This window comes from Terrapene carolina, unplaced genomic scaffold (assembly GCF_002925995.2).
Source record: "Terrapene carolina triunguis isolate 2854851 unplaced genomic scaffold, T_m_triunguis-2.0 Scaffold714, whole genome shotgun sequence".
Taxonomy (NCBI): domain Eukaryota; kingdom Metazoa; phylum Chordata; order Testudines; family Emydidae; genus Terrapene; species Terrapene triunguis.
Window position 1 is genome coordinate 9,068,352 of NW_020665065.1, and position 25,943 is coordinate 9,094,294.

Consider the following 25,943-nt stretch of genomic DNA (forward strand, 5'->3'; position numbering starts at 1 on the left):
GAGGAGGCAAGCGGTGAGTTGGTGGCTGACCTGGTCTACTGATCTGGTCTGGCTCCCATCCCCTCTCCAAGGGTTGCAGCTGTCTGGAGATGCTTGCCTTCCATGCCTTCCTCATTCACACCTCATTCATTCAACAGGGCAATTGATTACAAAGTGGGGCGGGGGGGGGAGATCTTATTCTACTTCTAGCAAAAAGACATTTTTCTTTTACCTTAATTATACTACCTTAGGAGCCCGCTATAACATATTACAAAGGTTCAATACCGCTGTTTTGGTGGGGCGGCACTGGGGAAGGAGGATTTGTTTCCGTGGGGCGGTCAGTGCTGATGGGTGTGTGTTTCGGCAGTGCTGGGGAGGGTTGTTTCCACGGGGAGGGCGGCGCTGGGGTGTGTGTGTTGTGTTTCGAGGGGGCTGGGGGGTGCTGGAGCCGGGGGTTTGGTGGGGCTGGGTGGGGTTTCCGCCCTAAGCTGTTTTCTTTGGAGTAATATGGCCCTCGCCGCTTTACGAGTTGTGCAGGCCTGTGCTACGTGCTCTCTACGCGCGGCTGACGCTGGTGTGTAGCGCTATTGTAGCTGTAGTTAGGTACTTTCCTGACTTCACTGTCGATATTTGGATTCTGTGGGTATTTGGCAGCATCTAGGCTTGAAGAAGTGTGACCTCTTTCTTTTCTGCTGAGAACTTGACTCCCTCTCCCTCTCCTACCCTCCCAGTTTGGGAAGGAAAAAAGTACTCTGTGCTTTGAAACTGCTGGCAATCATGGGCAGGCGATGACTTTCTGAAACTGGTGATCTCTGAAATCCTGTGAGCGCCGTAACCAGATTCTCAGCTGTCCAATGCCACCCAGCTGGTCTCAGAGCTCCCAGGGGTGATGAACATAAACAGGTTTAAATAATTGTCAGGATTCTCTTACCTTCCCCTCCCGCTCCCCTGCCATCCCCCCCAAGTGTCCCATTGCTGTGGCAGCGTTTTGATTGTCCTGCAGACAAGCCTAGGCAGTTTTCCACCTGTCTGGGCAGATAAATCCGCTGTCTAGGGCCACAGAAAGGTGAACTTGGAAAGTCCCGGGGAGAGCGGCAAACAGAATTTGCTGGCATGTGTGATGTGCAGAGCCTCCTGGCGCACCATGCAGCGACCACGTAACGAGAGCAATGAGGGTTTGGGACTGCATCCGGAAATGGGCTTTGGGGTGGAGAGAGCTGGGAACAGATCCTGCGTTCGGTCCCTTGGTGAGCAAGCCCAGTGGTGCATCCAGGCTGGGGTGTAAGGGAGGATGGATGCTGTCAGCAAACCTGCGTGAAAGAGAGCGAAGGCAGTGTGGTAAATCATGGGGTCTCCTCCTTAGTCCCCTTGCTGCCGGACTCAATCCTGCAGTTCCAACTGCTGGGCAGAGGGCGCCCGGCTGCCTTTTTGGAGCAGTGGTAGCAGAGCAGAAATGAAGCCCAAGGATCCGTCGGAACCAGTGAGAAGTGCCAAGGGCCTGCAAAACGTTCAGGAGGGACCAGGCTCCTGCATGCTTCTCTGTCCGCCCTCCCACCCCCTTCCTTATGGGTAACACATCCGCTGGTTGGATTCCCACGTGGGCGGTTGGGTTATTTCTCCTCGCTGTAACTTGCCGTAGGCATCTTCAATCAGCATCTCAATCAGTGGAGAAATGCAGCTACTGAACGTTGTATGTTTAGGGGTAGGGGCTCTCCAGGGAGTGGGGGAGGGGAACGATGCAGTCCATTTAGCTTTCGCAGGGTTTTGTATCTTTTACTCTCTCTCAAATGTAGGGCCAGATCCTCAGCTTGTGTAAGTCGGCATAGCTCGTTTGGTGGCACTTTGCCCCATTGCATCAGCTGAGGATCTGGCCTTAGGGTCTTTAAAAGAAGAGGATTGATTACACCTGCTCCCCTTTCCTTCCACGCTTGCTCCCAGGGGCATGGAATAGTGCTAAGGGGAGTGTGCAGAGGAAAGCGTGAAGTTACGTTCGCCCAAATGCTCATCAGCTCCTTGGGGTGGTTTTATTTTTAAAGCCGTTGTACTGCAAGGAAAGCGTTTCAGTTATTGCCCATTTCTCCATCCCTGGCTCTTCAGTGAATAAAACCTTGTCTTGTGGGGAAATGACACCCTATCAGCTTGGCGTTCTTCTGGGTAGGGTCAATCTGTAGAGCCGCTGAGGGTTTAATCATTAAACCTTGCTCAGCCTGGGGAAAAGAAGGCTGCCAAGAACACTGGTGATGGCTTAGATACACCTGAGCAGGTCCCTGTGCCATCTGGGTGCATCAGCTGAGCTAGCGCAAAGGGGAGTTTAACATGTTTGAAGGGCCATGATATACCCCCCAGAGTGGGGGCCACTTGCGTCTGGGATGGATAAAGCAACAGAGTCCTGTGGCACCTTATAGACTAACAGACGTATTGGAGCATAAGCTTTCGTGGGTGAATACCCACTTTGTCAGATGAACCGGGTATTCATCTGACGAAGTGGGTATTCGCCCACGAAAGCTTATGCTCCAATACGTCTGTTAGTCTGTAAGGTGCCACCGGACTCTTTGTCGCTTTTTACAGATCCAGACTAACACGGCTGCCCCTCTGATACTGGGATGGATAAGTATCTGGTGGCTATGAGCAGGCGTCCTTGCAGGAGGCAGGGACTACAGTCCGTCTTTACTCTGGTATTGTTCTGTGTTTGTCGTACTCAGCGTTGGGGGATTTGTGCTGCACCTCTCCTGGAACCTTAAATATGTTCTGATCTTGGTTCGGCTGGTTGTTCACGGGCGTATCTTGAAACTAGCGTAGCACAGGAGCAAATAAAATAATACCGAAAACCTGGAGAAAATAATTTCCTCCTGTTTTTTTTTTTTTTCTTTTCCTTCTACCAGAGGGTGGCGCTTTCTTCCTGCAAAAGTGCTGGTGGACAGAGACAAATGGGGGGGAGTGAGGGGGCAGTCGGTGTGCAGTTCCTTCCGCTACACCACCTCATTACAGGAGGGGACTGGGGAGAAATTACCATCCGTCGAAGCCTTATTGCTCCAGGCGGGGACCAAGGCAGAATTTAAAATGTGCTTAAACAAGATAACTAGTAGCAGAGGGCTGCCTGCTAACATCAGAATTAGCTCCCTCGTTTTCTTATTCCCTCTCCCCTCCACCAGCCCCTCTCCGGTGTATAAAACACATTAAAAATGTATTTAGAAGGATGCATTGGAGAAATGGACCCAGCGCGGCTTGAACTTACACGTGATTGGGAGCAGATGGGATCCAGCGCAGGGAAAGCGGAGGGTTGGACGGGGAGAGGCGATGCCGGCCCAGCTGCAAGGGGGGAGAGGACCTGGTCTGCTGGGCGCGTCCCATGGGATTGCTTACATCGCTTCTGCAAATAAAGAGCTAAGAGGGCGCAGTGGGTCTGGCTGGGCAGGGGATCTCCAGACACTGGAACATAGGGAGACGTTTGCTCCATTGGAGCTCCTCCAATTCCTTCTGCTGTCTCAGGCGCTTCCCCCCCCCCCCAGTCATTTTGGGGCACCCCCCCATTTGTGTGCAGCTTTCAGCTTACCCTGGGACTGCCCGGTGCTACCTACTTTGGGGCCCTTCCAGCACATTGAATAAACGCCAAGCTCCGCCAGGCTGTGCGTGTTAGAGGGCAGGAGTGCCCCCTTCCATGGAGATGCCGTGGCATCTCGGGAACAGCCCGCCGCTTGGCTGGGCTTAGACTGATGTTGGAGGAGGCTTCCTGCTGCCTCCCCCGTCAAGCAGATTGTGGCGACCCAGCAGCGTAACAGGAGTTGCAGCGAGTGAAAATAATCCTTGTCTGGCTGTCAATTTCCTGCCGTGCCACGCCCCGGGCCCTGGCTGCCCGGGAGAAGCTGGGCAGGCGTTCAGAGGTGGGGGAAGGTTAGGGAGCGCTCCCCTTCGCAATGGGAAGCATGAGCTGTAAACTCAGCAGCCTGAGCTAGATGCCTGGCTGGGCCTTCGAGGGACTAGCCAGCCCTCCCCCACCCCAGCGTAGTCTGGGGCCCTGCTGCGTCTCTCATTCCGCTTCCGTCCCAGCCATCGGGAGGTTAGGCTGATTGCTGCTCCGCGGAGCACTCTGAAATTAATGGCCTGGGTTTACAATAAATCTATACCTTGAACAGGTTTATCCCTCGATCAATTAATTCCTGAGGAAGGCTTTCGTCATCTCCAGCGGTGCCAACATGCGGGTGCAAAGTAGATTTATTTCCATAATGGATCCAGTGATAATTATTTCACTATTTGGTGGGAGGGGGGAGGGGGAGAAGGGAGTGATTTATGTCGCCCGGTGATGCAGATTCTCTCTGCTGCATTGCTCGGGGGTCTCTCTTTTGGGGGTTCACTTCTCAGAAGCAAAGCTGTTCGCCGGGAACCGCATTAAAAAGCACCTTTCTTAGCGCTAAGAGCATCAGTATTCGGTGCAGTTCATAGCAAGTGACTTCCTCCATCGGGCTGGTGGATCAGAGGCCTCAGCCTAGCGATGAAAGCAGAGGGGGCCCGGAGTCGCTTTCTTTATTCCCGGCTCTGCCCCCCACGCGTGTTGCGGGCTGCGTCGCGCCTCTTCTCTGTGGCCCCCACCTATAAAATGGGGCTGCCTTGGGAGCTGGGGTTCCTGAGATAAGCACTAATGAGTTACGAATTGAGATGGGCCAGAGAGAGATTGGGCCATTAGCTGCCTAGTTCAGTTTCCGTAGCCATAAGCCCTGCGCTGCCTCTATTGAGACCGCCGGGGCTGGGGAGGCTAATTATAACCGTGGCTTTTGTGATTGTACATTACAGGGCATGCACTTACCGATGCCAACCGCACCCCTCGTTTCCCCAGAGGTGGTGGGAGGACTCTGTCCTGGAATAGTAGTAGGTGATGGTAATAAGGGGAAATATTTCCCATGGTGCCCTGGTGGTCCATTGAAGAGCAGTATTGACTGGTTCTGAGCAGAGCCCTGAGTGTCCCTTTTCTACCTGTTCGGCTCTGGTTTGGTGGGCGGGATGATGGTATTAGGGACAGCAGCAGCTGAAGAAGGTATGTTGATAACGTGGGATTGCCTAGAACGGTGATTTTCAACCCTTTTTCATGTGCGGACCCTAACAAATTTCCAGTGACGGTGCGGACCCCTTTGAAAATCTTAGACATAGTCTGCAGACCCCCAGGGGTCCGCGGGCCACTGGCTGAAAACCACCGACCTAGAAGGAGGAAACTGAGGAGTTGGGATCCTGGTCGCAAGAACTCAGGGTGTTCAAATGAGCGAGGAGCTGAAATCCTTGTGTTATCTGCTGGCGTAGCTCATCATATCAGGTCTCCCTCTATGGGCCACCCTGAGCAGCTCGAACAGCCTCCTACTCAGAGCAAAAACAATTTACCTTTTCAGCTCAAGTGGGAGAGGCCTGTGTCTTTAGCCCTGAAGACTGTAGGTTTGATTCCCCAGTAACCTTCCCTCTGTTTCCTCTCCAGGTTGGTGCCCACGGCTCGTTTCTACCCCCTGCGGATGCACTGCGTCAGGGCCCTTACGCTGCTTTCTGAGAACACCCGGACCTTCATCCCGGTTCTGCCCTTCATCCTGGAGGTAAATCAGTTCCTGTTCATCTAACAGCAACAAACAAAAGCTGTCTAAACACACACACACACACCCCCTGGCATCTGCAAACGGCTGCTAACGCTGCACACTTCCTCGGCTCCTTGCAGCCCCGGCAAGCAGCGTCATATACCCTGGGTCCCATCGTTGATACATAGGGTTGAGTTTTCACCATCTACGTTGCAGCTTAGGGGGCTGCCTTGACTGTCAAGACCTGATGGGCACAAAGCATCTCCGTGACAGCTTCCAAACGGGACTGAGCCCTTCCCCAGACGATGCAGAGTTGGGGATGCACTGTACTGCGTGGCTTGCTGCTGCTCTGCTGGTAACACTGGGCCATCCTTGAAGAATTCTTACAGTTTCTCCCCTTTGCAGGGCCCGCCCCCACCCCCAGCAAACTCTGCCTATTGTGTTTCTGAAAGGAATTATCGGTAATGAGGCTGCGAGTGTCCCATTTATAGATTATAAAACCAGAAGGGACCATTGTGATCATTTAGGCTGACCACCTGCATAGCACCAGCCTGAACTAATTCCCGTTTGAAACTGCCAGTGATGGAGAAATCCACCACAGTCCTTGGTAAATGGTTCCAATGGGTAATTGTAGCCTTGTTCCACTGGACTTGCATCGTCTGGTCTGTCCAAGATGCCCCATCCAGCACGTTGGGGATGTAACATCACATTTGTCTCTTGCTCTTTGAGATAGGTTTAAGTTGCAAAGGCTGGATCTGGGTTCCGGCTTTCCCAGAATGTGGGGTGGAAGGGTCTATGAATTCAGGGGGTTGGCTCTTTCTTGGAGCCAGAATGGGGGTTGAAAGGCCAGGAGCTTATTACTGAAATCCAGTTGTGCTTTTTATATTAAGGACACATTTATGCATCGCTTATACTTGATTAGTAGGTGTTTAACTGTTATAGGGTCCAGCAGACCAATAGGTGGCTTATAACTACCTACAGCACCTTTGAGCGATGTGCTTATAGCCACGTGTAACACATTCTACTTGTGCTGGCTGCGGGTTTGCAACACGCCACTGCACATTCACCCTTTGTGAGCTATTTAGAAATGTGTAACCTTAACATTAAGTGTGACCATTAGTCCACACCCCAGACACTTGGTGTGAACAATCGCTTGTGTCAGTGATGTTCCGTCTAAAAGTTAATATGCAGAATTCTGCTTCCTTCACATGTTTTTTTTTTTTCTCAGTTGGGCATAGATATTGGCTTGTGACTAACCACGCTGGCCGCTAGATACCATTGGATGCATCACAGGAATGCAACCGCAATAACAATGAACCCAAACTAACCGAAGGGGGAACTTGAGTTTGGGTAACTCTCGCATCTGCACTTAAAGTAGCTACAAGAGGAGACATCAGCTTTGTTCTCAGCTCTGGGCTCTTGTGCTCGGGGCCCTCTATGGACAAGAGAGCGGGTGGTGGCCTGGGGCGAGAGAAGCCTTTGTGTTAAGGCAGTCGAGAACAGCGGTTCCAATGGGAGCGGCGGTGTCGATCGGCTCCTCTCTAGCTGTCTTTGAATGGGCGCTCTGTGCGTATGCTGGGGCAGAACTGTCAGCCCTGGAGACTGAAGGCCACTGTCCACAGAATAGGCCCAACAAAGGTAGTGTCAGGCCAAGCGTCTCCCATGTGCTGCCACAGCCTGGGGCTGCAGGGGCCACCTGGAGGTGTGGGAGGGGGCTTCGCTCTCCGTGGTGCAGACAGGGCTTGGCATCTCCAGGCTGCTGCAAGGGGCCCAGATAGCACCAGCGTTGCGGGTGGTTTCTGTGGCGGTGACCTGGACCGAACCTGCCAAATTGCTTTCACCTAGGCCCACTGAACCTCCCTCGGGTGGATGGCCATGGGTTTGGGATGCTACTGCCACAGGGTTTTCTTCCCAGTCCCCTGAGCCCAAGGAAGGATGCTCTGGTGGTTCAGGCACTGGAATGAACCTCGGGAGAGCCATGTTCGATTCCCGGCTCTGCTACGGACTCCCCATGCTGCATAATTTATCTATAACTCAGTACCCGCACCTGTAAAATGGGGGCCATAGTCCTGCCTTTTGTCTAGTTAGATTGTAAACTCTTAGGGGCAGGCTCACTGTGTGCGTACAGCCCCGAGCGCGGCGGGGGGCCTGGTCTCGGTGCGTACAGCCCCGAGCGCGGCGTGGGGCCTGGTCTCGGTGCGTATAACCCCGAGCGCGGCGGGGGCCTGGTCTCGGTTGGATTGCCTAGGCAATGCCGTAATATGTATAATTAATGAGCCACCTATTCCTCCGTGAAAAAGAAAAAAACATCCCGAGCAACTGCCCAAGAAGTTATACTTCAAAAAAAGCCCGTTAGACCTAAAAGGATGCTTAAAATAGCTGCCTGCAAGCAAAGTCTGTTCTTAGCTGCCCCCCCCCCTCCCCCGGGGTGGGGCGGGACCGGCAAACGGTCAGTGCCTCACACCATCCTAGCAAAAAGCGCCCCCTCCCTTCCCACAGACCTAACGAACCGGCCCCTCTTCCCCCAAGCCTGGCTGCGCTCCGCCGCTGTGAAAGAGCGAGCGCGCTCCAGGGGCGGGGGGAGAGCCCTGGCGGTCAGCGCGTGAGGAGGAAGAGGGAGAGGCTGGAGAAGGATGAGGCTTTTCAAACAAACAAGCCGTGGGCTCGTTGCTAATCGGGTTCTGTTGAAGCAAAGGCTCTTGCGGTTTCATGTTGTTGTAAACGTCCTTCGCAAACCACATCCTCTCAGCCGGTGGAAACCAGGGCCGTTTATAACTCTGCTCCGACCCCCGCTTCCCCCACCGCTCCCTGGCTCGGGTGGGCTGTTGGGTTCTTCGCCGCTTTCCTTCCTCTTGCCGTCTGTTCTTTGGAGCCGCTGCCAGCCCGGTGGCGTGATAGGAGCATCTCCCCGTGGTGCTGCGTGGTGGTTTTTTGCTTTTCTCAGGCTCGGGGAGATAGTGTTCCCCTCCCCCACGCACCCCATGTCCCGTCGTCGTCGTCCCCCCCCGCTGCCGCCGCCACCACCACTTCGGTGGCAAGCTCTGTATCAGGCCCTACCCAGACGTTACCGCGCTGCACGCTGAACTTCCTCCTGGCTTCCGCAAGCCTGCGACCACATCCGATGCTGGGGGAGGGGGTGTGTGTGTGTGTGTGTGTGTGTGTATGCATGCACTGCTCAGGCTTAGCTCATCCAGGTGGCAGTGTTTGGTGTGGGTGGGGGGTGTTTGTGTGCTTATTCAAAATGCTGCCTTTCCCGTGAAAACATAAGATGATTGGAATGCAGCAAACCTCTCTGATCTCCCAGCAGCATCAGGTACTCCATCGAGTCTCCAAGAGCTGTCTTTTTAGTCTCTTCACACCTCGATACTGCTCTGTCCCTTGTCGTGGTAGTATCCGAGCACCATACGATCCCGAACACCTTTGCCTTCACGACACTTCCCATCCCTTGTGAGGTAGGGAGGTGTTATCCCTGTTGTACAGATGAGGAAACTGAGGCACAGAGCGGTTAAGTGACTTGCCTAGGGTCACACCGGATGGTTTGTGGCAGAGCTGGGAAATGAATCCAGCTTTCCTGAGTTCCAATCCAGTTCCTTAGCGACGAGACCATCCTTGTAGGCCCTCAGCTTCACCCGTGACTTAGCTGGTCTGGCGTGAGGTCATGTGGGTGCCCCCTGCAAACCTCCAATCACACTCCAGGGTGCCAAGATCCATTTTAAGCCCAGCTTCCATAGCAGGGCAGATGGGAGGGTCCCCGAGGGTCTGTAGATACCAAGGGCTAGCTCTGGAGTTCATGACTTCATTGTTTTTGTGCCCACTCTCCCTATGTGCTAGTGAACGCCCCCATGCACGGGCTTTGGCGCTGCCTGTGCCTTTTGGAGCAGTTTCTGCATGGCCTCAGAAATCAGATTCTCTGGAGCATGGTGTGTGTTGTTTTTTTGGTGGTGGTTTTTTATTGTTTTTTTTTGTTTTTGTTTTTTTTTTGGTGAGAGGTGATAATGCTAATTTCCCCTGCATGCAATCAAGGAAATCCAGCACTCGCTGCCTCCCTCCCTCCTCCCCCGCCCCTGTCACCGCCAAGCCTTCCAGAGATGGCAGATTGAATGTTTGCACGATTCCTCTAGGCACAGGAATTCCCCAAGCCCCTGCCTCTGTAAATGAGAGCTGGCTCCCTGATTCATCTTGACAAGGGCTTCTGCTCCCCCGTGCAGGCAACCAGACGGCTCCTCTCCATCTCTGCTCTCCAGGAGGGGGAGGGAGGGAAGCCTTCCAAAATTACCTCTTAGGGGGAAGGGTGGGGAAAGGAGGAATCTGAGAAGGGGGCTGGAGGGGGAGGGGGGGGCAGCCTTTTGGATTCTTTCCCGCTTACAGGCCATGAGATCCCGATGCCTTTTTGGTGCTTCCCTTGTTTGGTGACAGGCGTTAGTTTCTGCAGCGGGCGAATTGGTGGCTCAACCGCTGGAAGGCAAGTGTGGGTAAACAAGGTGGAAATCTCCCCATGGGAAGTCTTGGTATGCCAATTTAAATGTAGCTGCTCCTCAGCGGGGGCAAGGGGGGGCGCCACGGGCTAACCCTGACATGCTTAGAAAGGCAGGAGTTTTTTCACTCCGCTGACACTTAAAACGGTGAGGATCTCGTCTCAGGTTTGCAGTGTGCTATGGTGGGAATCTCCGGGGCCTCCAGGCGCCCTGTCGGTGGGTGTGGGGGAGAGGGCGTAGTTTCTGTCTGCAAGGATATCCGGCGATGCAGGGGTCATTTGAGCAATGAGAAGGCTGGGCATATGTGGAACTTGAAGCACTTCTCCAAAGACATGGGCACCATTGTTGCTGCTATGCAGCTAGGGAACATGCTCCAGGTTTCCTGACTCCCTGTCCCTATCCGCTGCCAGTGCAGCAGCGTGCTAGGTGTCCTCTGGAATAAGTTTGTCTTCAGTCCCGTTCCCGGCAGACAGGTGTCTGTTTGTGGGCATACAGACAAGGTCCTTGCCCGGCGGAGCTTATAATGGGAGAGGTGGTCGTAGGCGTGTGAGATAAGCCCCCGCAGGAGCCCATGCTCCTGGAATGTGGCTTGGGGCTGGCCGGGGGGAGGGAGGGTGAGCCTCATTCTGGACAGCGGCCCGTAGGATGACTGGCTGGAGTTAGCTGGCCTGTGCAGAGCCCAAAGGTGAAGGTAATGGCAGGGATTGCTGTAAATTGGCTGCTGTGGGGTGGTGCTGGCAATGAGTACTGTATATATTTGTGTATAAGAGGGACCCTCTAGATGTAGAAATGAGTGACCCTGTATATAAGCCAGATGGTCCACGCCTGCTGCCTGAGGTTGCCACGTCCTTTCCTCTGGCCAACAGATGTTATCCCGACTTCAGCCAGATCGTTGGCCTCTGAGTCTTCTGGCCCTCTGGTCCCCCCATCCCCCGTTGTGTTCTCTCCAGCCTGCCCCAGGGTGTCTACACTTCGCCCCTCCCTCCCAGCCCTGTCGCTAGCCTCTGTCCCTTCGCCTGGCCAATGCTCGTATCGTCTCCCTGGCCCCTCCGGCGAGTGCCTCAAAACGTCTACTTACATTTCCCTTCCCTGCCGCCGGCATGTACGGTCCCACAAAGCCCGACGCCTTCCGCTTTCATGTGTCTGACCGAGGGGATCGATACTGCTGTTTCGGCCAAAGAAATAATTGTGCATAACGAGGTTTGTAGCATCGATTCCCTGGAGAGGGGCTCTTTGTTTTCACAAGCCACCGAGCTCAGCCCTCCCTCCCCGATAACCTGGCCTGACAAATCAAATGCAAAGAATCGATCGCTGACTGCGCGGTTTTCTGGCCTGGGGGCAGCTGTGTGACCTGGACCCTCTTGTTCCAGCACCCAGAGTCCTCTGTCCTCACTTGCCATGCTGGTTGGGTGCTGGGGCGTCCCTGGGGCGATGCGCTCCCACGGCTGGGCGCAGAGCAGGAACAGTCAGAGGATGCGTGGTGCTTGAGCGCAGCCTCGGGGTGTGGTGTTTAAGAGGTAGGGAATCCCCGAGGCGGAGGAGAAGACCCTGCAGCAAAATATTCTCAGGCTGCTAAATATGGGCACCTGAGCTGGATGGCTCCTTCCCCAACATTGCCTGTCCTATCAGGCTGGGAGTGACTGAAAGTTACCACCTGTGTCCTGGCCTGGCTGAAATTAGACCTCTTGCCAGGGGACAAATATCCACCTCCCCAAACTGTCTCCCGCTGGCTGACTCTGCAGAGATGCCAAGGGTCCATGGGGGAGTGAGCTGTCCCCTTACTCCTGGGCGGAGCAGCTCTCAGGCAGGGCAGAGGCATGTGGCGGGCAACCAGGCACTACTGACCCCTGTCCCTGGGGGCTGACATCGGCCCCTTTCAATGGCACAACCCCGCCCCATAGAAGAACCCATGTACAGTGTGCTGAGTATAACGTGGCTATCGGGGCAGGGCAGCCCCCACCCACCGCCTGCGCAGGGATGCAGAAAAGATTCCTGGGCCAGCTGTTCAGCTTCTAGTGGATTTCAGCTAACAGCAAAGTCTTGTCTCACTGAGCGTGACCTTTCCGGGAAGCTTAGAATAGAGATTCTTGTTGATCCCTCTTCCCCTCCTCCCGCAAAGCTGGGAAGCTTGGGCTTGGACCTTGATTACAGTGGCTAAAGTTTTATAGCTCTTCTCAATTAAAACCAAACGTCTGATGCCACCGCAGGTGTCGGCCGTTCTAAACCAAGGCCCAGAGCCTGCCGTTCTGATGGTACACGTTCGTGCACTGGGGTTCCGGACGAGCTGCCGGAGCACTCCTGTTTTGATCTCCGACTGTGCGGCCACTGCTCTGTGCCCGGAAAGGGACAGGTTTTCCCCACGTGTCTAACGGGTGGATCCAGATGTAGCCCTGGAGAATAATCTGCACTTTCTCCCTTGTTTCAAGGCCAGGATGTGATGGACACAGCATCCTCTGCTGATGAAGGGTGGCTGGTGAAATGTACCGACTGGTCTTTCTACTCCTTAGGAAAAGTCGGGATGATGTTTCAGTGGAAAAAAAAGATGATAGATGTGGGCTGTCCGTTAATGAGCATGTGCTAAACACAGCCCTAAGTCCTGCTGTCGGTAAAGAAGCCCATTCGTGTAAGGGACCACTGGAAAGTATTCTTGGGCTGTGTTTTGTTTGACCTCAGCTCTGCTCAGGAGTAAGCTTCTGATTTCTCGCGTCGCTGCGTAAGGTGGGGTTTCGTCGGACAGCATGTTTCTGTAGCATCTTTCACGTACTGGTTTTCAGAGCTTTAGCCAAAGAAGACGTTTGATCCCGGACTTGCTCTGCAATCTGCCAAGGACATGAATAGGATACTTAGGAAGAAATGAAGGCTAGTGGTTAGAGCAGGGGAATGGGGGGTGGGGGATTCAGGATTTCTGGGTTGTATTCGCAGCTCAGCCACTGACTTTGTATGACCTTGGTTTAGTCACTTACTCTTTGCCTCAGTTACTCATCTGTGCAGTGGTGGATAATCCTTCCCTGCCTTGGAGGAGCATCACCAGGCTTTGTCTGTAAAGCAGTTTACGCTCACCCAGGCTCAGCGCTGCACTGTTGAAGGCAATGGGAGTTTTGCAAGTGACGTCAGCCGATCTGGGACCTGGCCTGTAGGCCTTTCAGTGAGGCTGTGGTCTTGTTAGTTTCTCTCTCGCTCTCTGCGCGCTGCGAGTTTTATCATTTTTACACCGGATTTTCTTCTGTTGCAGATTTTCCAGCAAGTGGATTTCAATAAGAAGCCAGGCCGCATGAGCGCCAAGCCCATTAACTTCGCGGTCATCTTGAAGCTGTCCAATGCTAACCTGCAGGAGAAGGCTTTCCGGGTATGTGGAACCCTTCCACCCCAGGGTTCATGCTTTAACGCCCAGTACAGAGTGAGCGAAACAGATCCCTGGGCAGCTCCTTTGAAGTCAGCGCGGTTGCGCCTGGGGTGGGTTTTGTAAGGGGTTAATTTCCCCATCTAGATGCCTCTAGATTCCACATGGAGTTTGTACCCGGTTCAGGTGGGGTGACGGAGGCACTAGAAGGCACGCGCAGGGCGTCCGGTGTCAACTCTTGGGGTGGCTTATTCTGTGATCGTCACATGGGCCCATCTCACATCCCAGCATCCCCATGCATTTCTCTTCCATCCACAGGACCCTGGGTGGCCCAGAGCCTGGCCCCAGAGAGCTCAGGGCCCTGGCAGAGGGCAGGCAGCTTGGGATTTGGTTTTTATCTGATTTCTTTTTCCTTCCACCCTCCTTACCCAGGATGGCCTCGTTGAGCAGCTGTATGACCTGACGCTCGAATATCTCCACGGCCAAGCCCACAGCATCGGATTCCCAGAGCTGACCCTGCCAATTATCATTCAAGTAAGGCGCTTTCCTGTGCCAGGGCATGCGAATTTGGGGCGGGCTTGAAACGGCGCTGGTGGGAGAGGGTCTCTCTTTTCTCTCAGTGGTGATTTCCCTTGGCATTTCTCCAGATGTTTTAGGTCCTGGTTTCACTCAGGGGCTGTGGGCGGAGGGAAATCTCAAGGCAGCAGGAGGAGGAGGGTGGGCGAGGAAGTGGTTCTGTATTTCACTTCTCCCCTGGGAGACGTGGGAGCAGTACAAAGGGGCATCTAATTACTGCAGATGTGTCCTCGTGACTGATGAATGCAGGTTGGCTCTGGGCGCTCTAGCTCTGTCCAAATTGCAGCGTGGGTGTGTGTTTCCCAGAACAGGCGTGAGTTGGTAGCCGTGCCTCGTGAGGCGACGTGCTTCCCTGACCCACAGCCCCTCACACATCCACTGCAAGATGGGGCTCTCTCCTCCAGCCCTTCCCCTGAACCAGTGCTCTTTCCCCTCATTCACCCACCACAAAATAACACATATGCCCCTTTCCCCTCGCACATGCAGCAGGACTTACTGTCCCTCCCCATGGCCCCTTACGCCCGTGCCACGAAGCAGTATTCTTTCCTTGTCCCCTGGCAAACAAGCCCTGCTTTGCTCCTCCCTGCCCTCTGGCGCACTGCCCTGCCTTCTGATCAGTGTCGCCCGTGCGGGTTTGTATGTGTTCGCTGATACTTGGCGCAGCTGGGGAGCCGGATGGCTTGTATTTAGGTAGCAGTGGGTCACTGGTTCTCAACAGTTAAATTTAGCTCCTAGCTCAGTGAACGTGTTGCTCTCTCTCCATTCCCCCCGGGCTCCCTTTTTTAACTCCCTGTTGATGGGTGGCGTATGGGAACTGGCTTAGGTTTGCTGCCCTCACATTGCTCAGTACTGTTAGTATCTTTGCTCCGCTTAGACGCCATTGACTAGTGGGTGACCATGCACCTGGTTGCTATGACACCTCTGGCTGATCTGGCAGTGACTTCTCAGCGTGGGAACCGTTGGCTGTTTGGGAGGCGTATCTGCTCCTTGCTGCAGTGTTGCTGACCATGGCACACGGTCGTGGGCTGGGTGCCTGCAGTCTGGCCTGGCCCTTGCCTAGCCGCCCCTGGCGGACGCGAGGTGATGGGCTCTTCTGTGCTAGGAGCGCAGCTCCTGTGCTCGCTCCAATGTGTTCGTTTACTGATCAACAAGAGACGCATGAAAGCTTTTGCTCCCTGCGTCATTTCCAGCAGCTGCTGAGGGCATCAAAGCCATCAGGAGCCGGTGTTGTGGCGGGAATGGAGCGTGTCCCGCAGCCCCCTGGCACCGAGCGCCCTGTAGCTTCCAGACACCCCACATCCTAGCCTGCCTTTCTGCAGATAATTAGTGCTGTGTGTGCAGTGTGGTGCGACAAGCTCCCGGATAGAACAGCCTGTTGATTTCCTGCATGGCCACCGCTGACCACGGCCTTGGGGTGTCTGCTGGGCCCAGGCGTTGGGTTTGCATTCCCAAAAGCTGAGGTCCCAGGAGGCAGGCCGTGTCCCTGGGACACCTCCACTCGGTGATTAAAAATCCCTCCGTCCTGACGCTTGGAGCTCACCTCCTCCTAATGCCTTGGCGCTGGGGCCGGATTCCTGCTGGCAGAGGGCGGGTTCCGCAGCTGCCGGTCAGTGGCTTTGGGAGAAGCTCGGCTGAACCGACTCCAAACGGAACTTGACAGCCCGGAAAGCAGGAAGCGCGAGGGCAGATCAAAGGGAAGTGGAGCCAGCAGGATGGAGGGGGTTGAAAGGCTTCTCTTCTGCCCAGCGCCTCGGGAGTGACCGGGGGAGGCTGCTGGTTGGCGGTGAGGGTTAAGCGCCCTTCTGAGGAGGTGCCGGTCTGGCTGCCTCTGCGCACGCCCTGCTGTCTGGTTCTCAGACTAGAATCAGAACTGACTTTAGAGGAGGCTGTGTGTCCCCTCGCTAGCCCTCTGCCAGAGGGAAAGCACCAGACAGCGTGGGCACGGGAAAAGGGGACAGCCACCAGAATGAGGGGCGGGGGACAGGCAGGGGAGGGCATCATCTGTGGCTAGGCAGAAGGGCAGGAACTGTGGATGGTCCTTGCCATGTGCCGCTCCAGCTGCCTTCCTTTCTGCTCTGGCTCGCGTGCTCTCGCTCCTTTGTTTTTGGGGTGGCAGGCTGGGGTTGGGTTGGTTTGCCTGGAACACACAAGCCCAGCTGCTTCAGATCATTTATAGCTCCCTGCATCGTTTCCAGTAGGGGGGGGGGGTTTTTTTTTTTTTTTTTTTTTTGCTGTGGTCTCCGCTGGTGTAAACCATTGGCGTGGCAGGCTGACAGAATCAATCCTGCTAATCACAGGGCTGCTTAGCTGGGAGCTAGTGCGAGATGTCGCTTGTCTCTCGCTCTCACACGCACCCCCTGGCTTCCCATATTCTGGGAAGATACAATTGTGTGATTTGGCAAAGGGGAGGCGCGCACACACACATTCACCCACTCTCTCCCTTCTCGCTGTCTGCTCCAGCCTTCTGGGTTGTCTCCGTCTTTTAACGCAGGAGCCAGAGCTGGAGTGAGATCTCATTACCTCTCGTTAATATCCGAGGCAGATAGCAGGGGAACAGGGAGAGGGTGGGATGGCGGGGAAGGGAGCGAACAAGCCGCGCTGAACTGCACAGATAGGGCTTGAGATTTGGCAGGATTTCTGGCGACACTTCCGCAGCGAAAGAAAAATGATAATGTACATCGCAACGGATGAAATGGATCTTGAGCTGCAGCTGCGGGGATCCAGCGAGATAAATAAAATGACAAATGCATCCCTGGGTGAAGATAAATATGCAGCACCTATAAAGATACATATTTTAGGAGAAGTTGGGGGGGGATTTGAGCAGCAGAAAAACAGTTTTACTGACCGGTTTTTAAACACCTCTGTAGGGAGAGGGCAGGCAATGTATATTAACCCTGTGGTTTCGGCGGTTGAAGGAGAACCTAGGATGCGGGGTAGAGCGCAGGTGTGCAGTGGAGGGACCTGCTCTGGGGTGATGGGGGAGGATTCACCATGTGAGTTGCAAACTTGAGCCAATGACTGGCTCTTCCTGCAGTGCTGTGTGAGCTGCCAGCGGTGGGGGACATCAGCACAGAGCAGGTGTGTCGCCTCTCGGTCACAGGGGTACCTGCCTCCCGAGTGATCCAGTTTGTGGGACTGACAGGGACACCTCCCTCCCCGTTTTTCTTGTCCTCACGCAGGACTTCTAAACACCGAGTCGAGTTCGTCAATCGGAGACTTATGATCTGTTCCGGTAACATCTGCAGCCCCCAGCCGAGATCAGGGTGCCATTGCATGTGGCACTGTACGTACATAGAGAGAGAGAGAGAGAGAGAGAATATCCCCTCTCCAAAGATAGCCAAGACAAAGGGTCAGAGGGGAGACTGAGGCACAGAGTGACTAAGTGACTTGCCCAAGGTCACGCACACAATCTATAGCGAAACCAACAACTGAACCCAGATCTCGAGTCCAGTGCCTGAACCTCAAGCCTCTCTCTCCTCTCAGCCCGTCCTCCTCCTCAGTTCTAGCAGTTCCCCAACTACCTAGTGGATCAGGGTGAGGTGGGAGTGGCTGTTGCAGTCCTGCCTTTGGGGCACTGCCCCACTCTGAATAATGAGTGTGTGAAGTCAAAGTAAAACAAGCCTCTGTGTGTGTGTTTCAGAGCTGTTAGCGGGGCACTGGAGTACGTTGTCCCTTCACGCTGCTTTACCAGTTCCAAGCTCTCTCTGAACATTAACTGATCTAACCCTCCCAACACCCCCCGTTGCGTTAGGCAGGTACAGAATGAGCCTCATTTTACGGATGGGGAAACGGAGGCAGGGAAGTTGTGTGACTTTCCCGCGGCCCCATAGAGAGTCAGTGGCAGAACTGGAGCTAGAACTCCGGTCTCTTGACTGCCCTTTCCTTGCTCTCACTGCTAGCCCATGCCGAGGCTCAGAGGGCTCAGGTTAGCGAGGCATATGCACTGCAGGGGGAAGCAACCCGCTGGCCTTTCACCCTCTGCTTTGGATTCCCTGACAGTTAGCCATTTGTCTGCCCTGGCGGGGTTTCTCTTTGCATGTGGCTCTGGCCGGGAGCCTGCCTTGGAGAGCTGCTCTCTGCCGAGGGCGGGAGCATTTGGCAAGCAATGTAATGTACCTGGGAGGAAATCTACTTGTCAGTCCGTCCACCCTGCTTCTGCAGCCCTTTGCCAGCAGGGACACCCAACGCTGCCTCAGCTTTTCTCGTGGGGGCGGGGAGGGCAGAGTTGAGCCGTAAAAGAATGGGTGCAGAGCCATGGGGGGGCTGGTTGGGATTGGGAGCAGGGATGGAGGGGTGTTTAAGGACGAGGCTGCAGGCGAAAAACACATTTCGATCTGGTTGGAATAAAATACCCTTATTGTCTAGCGAAACCGAAGTTTGTTTCCTGGCCAAAGGGAGGCCAGGGCAGCTCCTCGGTGACTGGGAGGGTCTCTGCGCAGGCCGGCGGCAGCGTCTGTGGTTTCTGAGCTGTGCTGGCTGGGAGCCCAAGGGTTCCACATAAGGCATCAGGTCCAAGAGGAAATAATCGGCTGGTTGGAGGCCTCCCGGCAGCCCACAGAGAGGTTCATTTTGCAGATGTTGTGGGGAGGGCGTGTGGGGTTTGCACTCGGGAAAAGTGAGAGGCATTGGCTGGAATCGGGGGCGGAGCAGTCGGGTCCTGTGCAGATGACTCTTCCGGATGCAGCTCAATCCTGACCCACACCCCCCTTGGAATTCCAGTTCTGCCCCTCCCCCAGCTCTGCCAATGCCCCTCTATCTGCCCCTCCTCCTTGGTAGTCCAGTTCTGGGCTCCCCAGCTCCGCTAGTGCCCCTCTATCTGCCCCGCCCCCCCGGTATTCCACTCCTGCCTCTTGCCTGAGCAGGGACCAGCAGTGTTGTGATTATAGGGCAGCTGGAAGCTCTGGTTTCAGGCCGCGGAGGTGTTTCCAGCCTGATGGTTAGATGCCCTGTCCAGATAGGAGCTGTGATAAGGGATGCCAGGAGCGATCTCTGAGCAAGGAGGTTTAAGTTGACCTCGGTGCTGACATCCGGTGCATTGGTCCATCTGTTAAGCTCCTGCTAGCCTGGCATGATGAGGGTGAAGCACCATGGCAGCGGAGATGGGTAATAGCTGGGCCGTGGCTGTGAACAGAGGGAACGAGGAGCCCTTTGCTGCCTTTCTCCGGGGGAGACGGCTTTGTTTGTGGGATCAGTTAATGGAAACTATTACACGTCGTTCATTTTCTGCCTTTCTCCCCTTCCTTTCTTCTCGCTCCAGCTCAAATCTTTCCTGAAGGAATGCAAGATCGCCAACTACTGCAAAGCGATCCGGCAGCTCCTGGAGAAGTTGCAGGAAAATTCTGCCTACGTCGCCAGTAGGCGTCAGAAAGCCACCTTTGGCGTGGCCAGCAGGGAGGCTGTGGTGAGTCGGCGACTTGGATTTCGGTTTCCTGGAAAGACAGTCTGACTCTGCGGTGGGGGTTGAGACTGTGGCAGCGGGAGGAGGGGCGAGGTCATGGAATTGGGCATGCCCGGGGTGGGTTGGACGTTTGCAAAACAGCGTCGGCTGAGTTGGGCTCTTGAGCTGTAGCTGGCGAAATTCCCCGGCCGACAGCATCATGGAAAACATAGTCCCTAAATTACACCCGTTGTTCTGGATCACCAGAAGGATGTGTGCTCCTATTAGGAACGCTCCTTTTCAGTGGTAGCCGTCTGGGCCTTCTCCTGTAGAAGTCTCTTGCAGCTCGCCTGTCCCACTTCAGAACTGTGGAGGCCACCAGATGAGTGACAACTGGAGGAGGGACCTCACCTCCTATCTAGGAGCTTTGCTGGCTCATGATCCCTGGCTGCCTGCCTCCAGCCGGGGTGGGGGAGGGAGGGGGATAATACTTTTGTCGCTCAGCTGATTTGCAGCACTTTGTCTTTGTAAAACGAGCACCCTGGTTAGATTTTCCTTGTTCGCCTGGAGACGGGACTCTAAGCTCAGTGCCAAGCAATAAGCTTCAGGCTGAGAGCAGGACTTCTGGGCGTTGTGCCTCCGCGGCTGCTGGCCGATGGGCTCTGGGACGTTTCCCCTCCCTGCAGCCCGAGCCGTTGCGCGTCGACATCTCTACACGTTTGATGCCGAGGAAAGCCGCCAAGGCCTGGAGGAGCCAGTGTGCACTGGATCGTTCTGCTTTAAACCTTGGGGGCGGGGAGGAAGGGGAGCCGGTGCCTGAGATGTCAGAGGCCCTCCCCGCGCGTTGTGGGGAATCGATCCCGGTGCAGGCAGTAGCTGCCGAGGGAATGCGCGGGGGGCTTTGGCCTCTGGGCTGTGGCTGCACTGAGGGGTTTTCTTTACCAATAAAAGACTGATAGTGGGGACGATAAGGCCCAGGAAGGGGGCGGGGCTGATGGTTCCGAAGGGGCTTTGAGAGGCCTCACTTTGCTCCCACAGGAGGAGCTGGGATTTTTACCATTAGCTTCAGTGGGTCAGGCGTCGCCTGCCTCTGCACAGAGCGGGCCCGGCACAGATGAGCTTCCCTTCCAGGCACGAGAAGGGTGTTCCAGTTTCCTGGGACTGTTCTAGCTCCGTCCTCCCTGCTGGGACGTCCAACAAGGGAGTGGCTAGAACCGGTGGTGGTGATGGTCAGTTTTCTTCTAAGTGGGCACTTGTCCGTTGGGAACTGGACTGAGACCCACCTGGCTCATTTCTTACAGGCCACCGGGCAGCCATTGGGTGGTGGCAGCTTCCCGCGGCTGCTGGGCTGGATTTGAACCATCGGCTAGTGATCAGAAGCTCCCTGGCTCATTTCCCACCCAATCTTGCTTTCTCATGCCTTTTCCTATGGGCCTGTCTTAGAAGAGCAGCCCGTACAGCAGTTCTGTGAGTCTCTTCTGGTGGATTCTCTGGAACGTGAAGTCTTTAAATCATGTGTTGAGGACGTCAGTAACTCAGCCAGAGGTTAGGGGTCTATTACAGGAGTGGGTGGGTGAGGTTCTGTGGCCTGCGATGTGCTGGAGGTCAGATTAGATGATCACCACGGTCCCTTCTCCCTTAGAGTCTATGAGGCCAGGAGCGGGGCTGTGAGAAAGAGAGAGCAGCTTTGGATGGTCTCTTTCTGGGCTGTGGGGTGAAATTCCCTCCTATTTTGGCTTGACCAAGACTGACACTTGCTTTGCATGATTGTGGAAGAGGATGGGGAGGTGGAAATTCTATTCCATCGTCATCTTGCCCTCGAATTCTCTGGCTTCCCTACGCTGACCTCTTCTTAGAATGGTTCTTGGCTGTGTGGTGTTGGAGATGCTGGGAAGCCTGTCTGCTCCAAGCTAGGCCCCCGGAGAGAGGGGAAAGGGGAGAGAGCATGGCCAGGGAATTCAGCTCAACGCTGCTGCCCTCATGCTGAAGCCATTAATTTTTATTTCTCTCTTGCTTGGGCCAGACCCTCTCCTGGGACCCATTCACTGCTGAGTCCTGGAGCATTTGAAACCCAGCTCCGAATCCAGACTCTCAGTTGCTGTCCCATTAACAGATTTTTGTGTGCTGTTGCGTTGGGCGTCTGGGGTGGGATCTTTCCCTTCCAGGCAGGGAAGGAGAGGTGAAAATATTTTGTCCCCCAGAAGAGCCCATGGGGTCGGAGTGAGCTGGCTTTTGCCACTCTGCGCCCATGGGAATTGGCTGAAGCTCTGCGTTGGGAAAGGCTCCACCTGTTAGCGCCGGGCATGGAGCAGGAGTTCCACTGCAGACAAATTTATCTTCAGATGCTCAGCTGCGTGGACTGCAGGGAAATTATCCTTTCAAATCCTGGTGTATCAGCGCCAGGCCGCAGCAGCGTTGTTCTGGGATTAAGGGGCTGATGGAACTGGTTTTGAAGTGACTTAAGTATTCTTTGGTTCTATAAATGCCGTTCTGGATCGGACTGTCTTGCCAAAGGGATTAGGTTTCCCATCTGGAGCAAGGCTTTTTTCATTTTATTTTTTCCCCCTGTCGATGCCGTGACCACCCACCCGCTCTGCAGAGGCGGAGATTTCAGCCTCTGGGGCTCTCAGCGAGGTGCGGGGCCGGGTAAGATCATTCGCGAAATAAAAAGGGTTTCCAGCAACTATGCAATTATCTGCTCGCTCCCAGCAGCTCAGGCTGCAGCCCCGTTTATCAGAACAAGATAATTAATTTTAACACTTAGTTGCCTGCACAGCTCCTGGTTTATATATCGCACCTGCAGCGGCTGGCTGCTGAAAGGGACAAGAGTCCGTCTGGGCTGACCCCCGAAGTGCGGCTGCACTGGGAAGGGTGGGGGAGCGCTGGATTGCCATGCAAGCTTCGGGGGGTTCTTGTTTTGTGAGTTAAAGGGGTATCGCAGCAGCTTATGGCTCTGCTGTGCAGGGATGCTCGTGTTCCCAGCAGAACGTGTGATTGCTGCTCTCTGCACTGTGGAGAGGCGGGAGCCATTACCTGAGGAGGAACGGGGAGGGAGGGGCGTAGCTTGTGCCTCATGCACGTTAGCAGTCGGTAGTGGAACAGCATTGGCCTCTGGGAATGGGGGGAGCGGCGGGTGCACACTGCGCTCCTGGGGGAGGGAGGGGATCATGGCCCATCTCATGCGCCTGCAGAGCAGGTCGGAGTCCCCTGTGGACAGTAGCCCTGCTCTGCCCCGCACCGCCTTGCCAAGCGATGGCGTCGATTTCCGAGAAGGGGCAAGAACCTGAGCTAGCGCAGAGGCCTGGCTTCCCAGCAAGGCTTGCAGTGCCCCTCTGCGTGTGGGTTGAGTTCACCCGCCTGCCTCCAGCCTCACAATGTATGTGGCAGCAAATCGCCGCCAGAGAGGGTGGAGGAAGGGAGGCCAAACATCTGCTTGTCTCCCTTGCCAGCAGGAGCAATTGAAAGCAAATGCTCCCTGGAATTCCCGTCCATGCACATGTGCCGGGGGGGGGCCCCTGAGTCGCACACTGCGCAGCGGCAAGCAGAGCCCTGGTACCTGCACCCCAGGCCCGTCTGACCACCCACTGCCCGTACTCTTCATGCCACAGCAGGGAAACACAGCCACCCTGCCGAGGCAGCTGCTAACCAGCTCGTTGCAGAGCCAGGGGAATCCTGCCCCTGGACATGGAGTAACTCCTGCTGTCCTGGGAAGTGCCTGTTTAACAGAGGCAGCGTGTTCGAGTGGGGGAACGCTGGACTGGAAGCCACGAGACTGGTTCTCTCCCTGGCTTTGCGTATGACCTTGGGGGAGTGTGTGTGTGTGTGTGTGTGTGTGTGTGTGTCGTGCACCCACCACAGTGGGGTCCCGATCTTAGTTGGGGCTCTAGACGCTACTGTAACTTAACAGCAGTGACCACACAGATCAGACAAGACCCCAGCTCTAAGTCCTGTCACAGAAGGCCCCGCTCAGAGAACAGGCAAACTCGTCTCAAAGTTCATCTTGGACTATTCTTAGCTTTGCATCCTGCTTAAAGGAGAGGATGAGAAGGGAGCAGAGAAAAGCAATCCAATGCGGGTTGGAGGGTGGGGGGGAGAAGGATCAGGAAAAAATGGAGAATAGAAGGGGCGGAGTGAAAACAAACTCCGAGAGAGATGGAAAAAGGGGCAGAGAAAAATTCCGCTTAGAACTAAACTGTATCTCTAGGGCCTGCACTTTTCCCAGCTTGGCTTTTGGTTCAATTCATAGGCAGCTCTTTAGCAGAGAAAAATTATTTTTTAAGAGATGTGGATTTGTGGGGAACGGCTCTACAGGAATAAGGTTCATGAATGTGACTTGTTTCATGAAGACGTTTCTGCAGTCCCCGGGAGTAGTATCTGGGAAAACTTTGAGCTTCACCCATCTCTGCTATACTGCATGGGCCTAGATTATCTTCTTCTAAAGGACAAAGGGGGTCCGGCCAGGATTTGAACCTGTGGCCGAAGGGAGACTAGAGGTATCAAACCTGATGCTTCGATTGCTCAACTACCCTTTCCATCTTCGTGAGCTGCTTGCCGTGGGGGAGCAGCCATGCTGGATGTCTGCCCGCCTGCCCCCATCCAACTCTGAATCATGGGTGATGACTCACGTTATATCTTTTTTTAAGTGCAATATTCCAGAGCCCGGGCTGCTTTGAGAAGCCGACTCCGATGCTAATAGGATTAATGCATTAATGAATATTTGACTGGGGGGAGCCAGGCAGAGAACGGAGCCTGCCGCTAACTCTTAACCCTGGAGCGCAGCATCCAACCCTGGCCGTAGACTCCTTGGCACCGGTACGGGTCTCTGGTGCAGTGACATGAAATGCAGGCAGTGGAATTAGCGCACCGGGGCATGCAGCTATGTCTCTGCAGAGATAGCCAGCCTGTCTGAAACCAAGATAAACGTACTCTGTTCTGTAGAGGTTCTGACCCCGCCGCCCTCAGCCGGCTATATGAGCACCTTCCAGTAGGTCAATAAGCGACGGGACTAACCTCCGCACCTCTGGTTCGTTCTGTCTCACCTTGACTGCACGGATCATTCTTCCACTCGGGGAGCGTGGTGGGTTTTCTTTTGGGTTTTGAATGTCCACTCTGCTGTGTTTGTATTAGAGAAGGCAGGTCGGAGGAGAGCGTCTGGCCCTCGGATGGGACGGTGGTGAGGTTTGTGATGGTCCTTGTGAGAGTTTGCTCCACGCTGTCCGACTGGCCCCGAGAAAGCTCCATCTCTTGCGCAGCGAGCTGTGCTCGGCGCCGGCAGCTGTTCCCTTCTCCCTTTCGCCTGGGGACTCCATTGAACAACTGTGGTGAAAATGAGCTGCTCCTGAGACCTTTCCCAGCACAGCCAGCATCTGCCATGGCCCTGGCTCTCTCATCCATTGTACTCGGCCTCTGGTTTATCGCGAGTCTCCTGATTCCTGGGGAAAAGGTGGAAAAGGGCAGGGAGACTTCAGAGGAGAGCTGCAAAACCGGTGGGAGGGGCTTGGGGAGCAAAGGTTAGGAGACCTAGGAGAGGTTCAGCATAGAGAAAAGAGAGAGGGGAGAGCAAATGCATCCCTCCTGCCCCTCCCACCCTAAAGGCACCCTGGAGAGGCAGGATCAGCTGTTACCTTCAGTCTGAGGTCATGGCCTTCACTTTCAGCAGGTAAAATGTAGGGAACTTTGACACGAAGAACATCTGTGGCCCTGGAACCAGCTGCCGTCACAGGACAGGAGGTCTGAGACTAGACCTCCAATGGGATGGCAGGGTTAGGGCCTGTGTAATCGCTCTTGTCCCCACGCGGGGGGACGGGCTGTCTCGCCTGTCCAGGTTCTTGCACCATACTCCTTGCCGTGGTATCGGAGCGTGCTCCAGGTTTTATTAAAGCCCACGCACGGAGGTCCCTGTGACCCAGGAGGCGTCCTGGACCAATCGGTGACTTTCTGTAGGAGCGATGCTGTCCTTAGAGCTGTGCTGACATCACGAATAAACAAGGGGGGAGGGATAGCTCAGTGGTTTGAGCATTGGCCTGCTAAACCCGGGGTTGTGAGTTCAATCCTTGAGGGGGCCATTTAGGGAACTGGGGTAAAAATCTATCTGGGGATTGGTCCTGCTTTGAGCAGGGGGTTGGACTAGATGGCCTCCTGAGGTCCCTTCCAGCCCTGATATTCTATGATTCTAAGACCTTGGTCATCACCGTGCTGCTGACACCTCATGGGATTGAGTTCACGGCTCAGAAGCAAGATGTTAAGAGCCCTGAGAGCTTGACGCTGCCTTGGAAGCGCCCTGCTAAAGGAGGATGGCAACAACCGCTTTGGGCTTTTCCATCTAACAGCCTGTCCCAGTTAATGAAGAATGACTGACTTGTGTATCTTTTTGTTTCCTTGGGCTCCCCATGTCTTGCATTCACTGGTTGCCTGTTGCCTCCTACTTAGGTTGGAAGCTCTCTGGGGCAGGGACCATCTTTGTGTTTTGTACAGGGGGTTAGCATGATGAGCCCCGATCCATGCTCAGCACCGCTTGTCCCAAATAATTAATAGTGCTGGAGGGAAAGAGAATTGCAAGCAGCTGGGATGGACTCGGTGTCTGACCCTCTCAACTTTTTCCATTGAGGTTCAGAATGAAAAGTCAAGGGGAATATTTTCATTATTTT

The 25,943-nt window shown here is 54.8% G+C and overlaps 1 protein-coding gene across 2 annotated transcripts in view; it reads left to right on the forward strand.

Annotated features, from left to right (window-relative positions):
• NOC2L (NOC2 like nucleolar associated transcriptional repressor) overlaps positions 1 to 25,943 on the forward strand; it is an 81,795-nt gene that overhangs the window by 25,046 nt on the left and 30,806 nt on the right. For both annotated transcript variants that reach the window (XM_026659995.1, XM_029913543.1), the window contains exons 12-15: positions 5,438 to 5,549; positions 13,236 to 13,349; positions 13,776 to 13,877; positions 19,177 to 19,320. In XM_026659995.1, the coding sequence (XP_026515780.1) occupies positions 5,438 to 5,549; positions 13,236 to 13,349; positions 13,776 to 13,877; positions 19,177 to 19,320 (472 nt within the window). The remainder of the gene's footprint in view (positions 1 to 5,437; positions 5,550 to 13,235; positions 13,350 to 13,775; positions 13,878 to 19,176; positions 19,321 to 25,943) is intronic.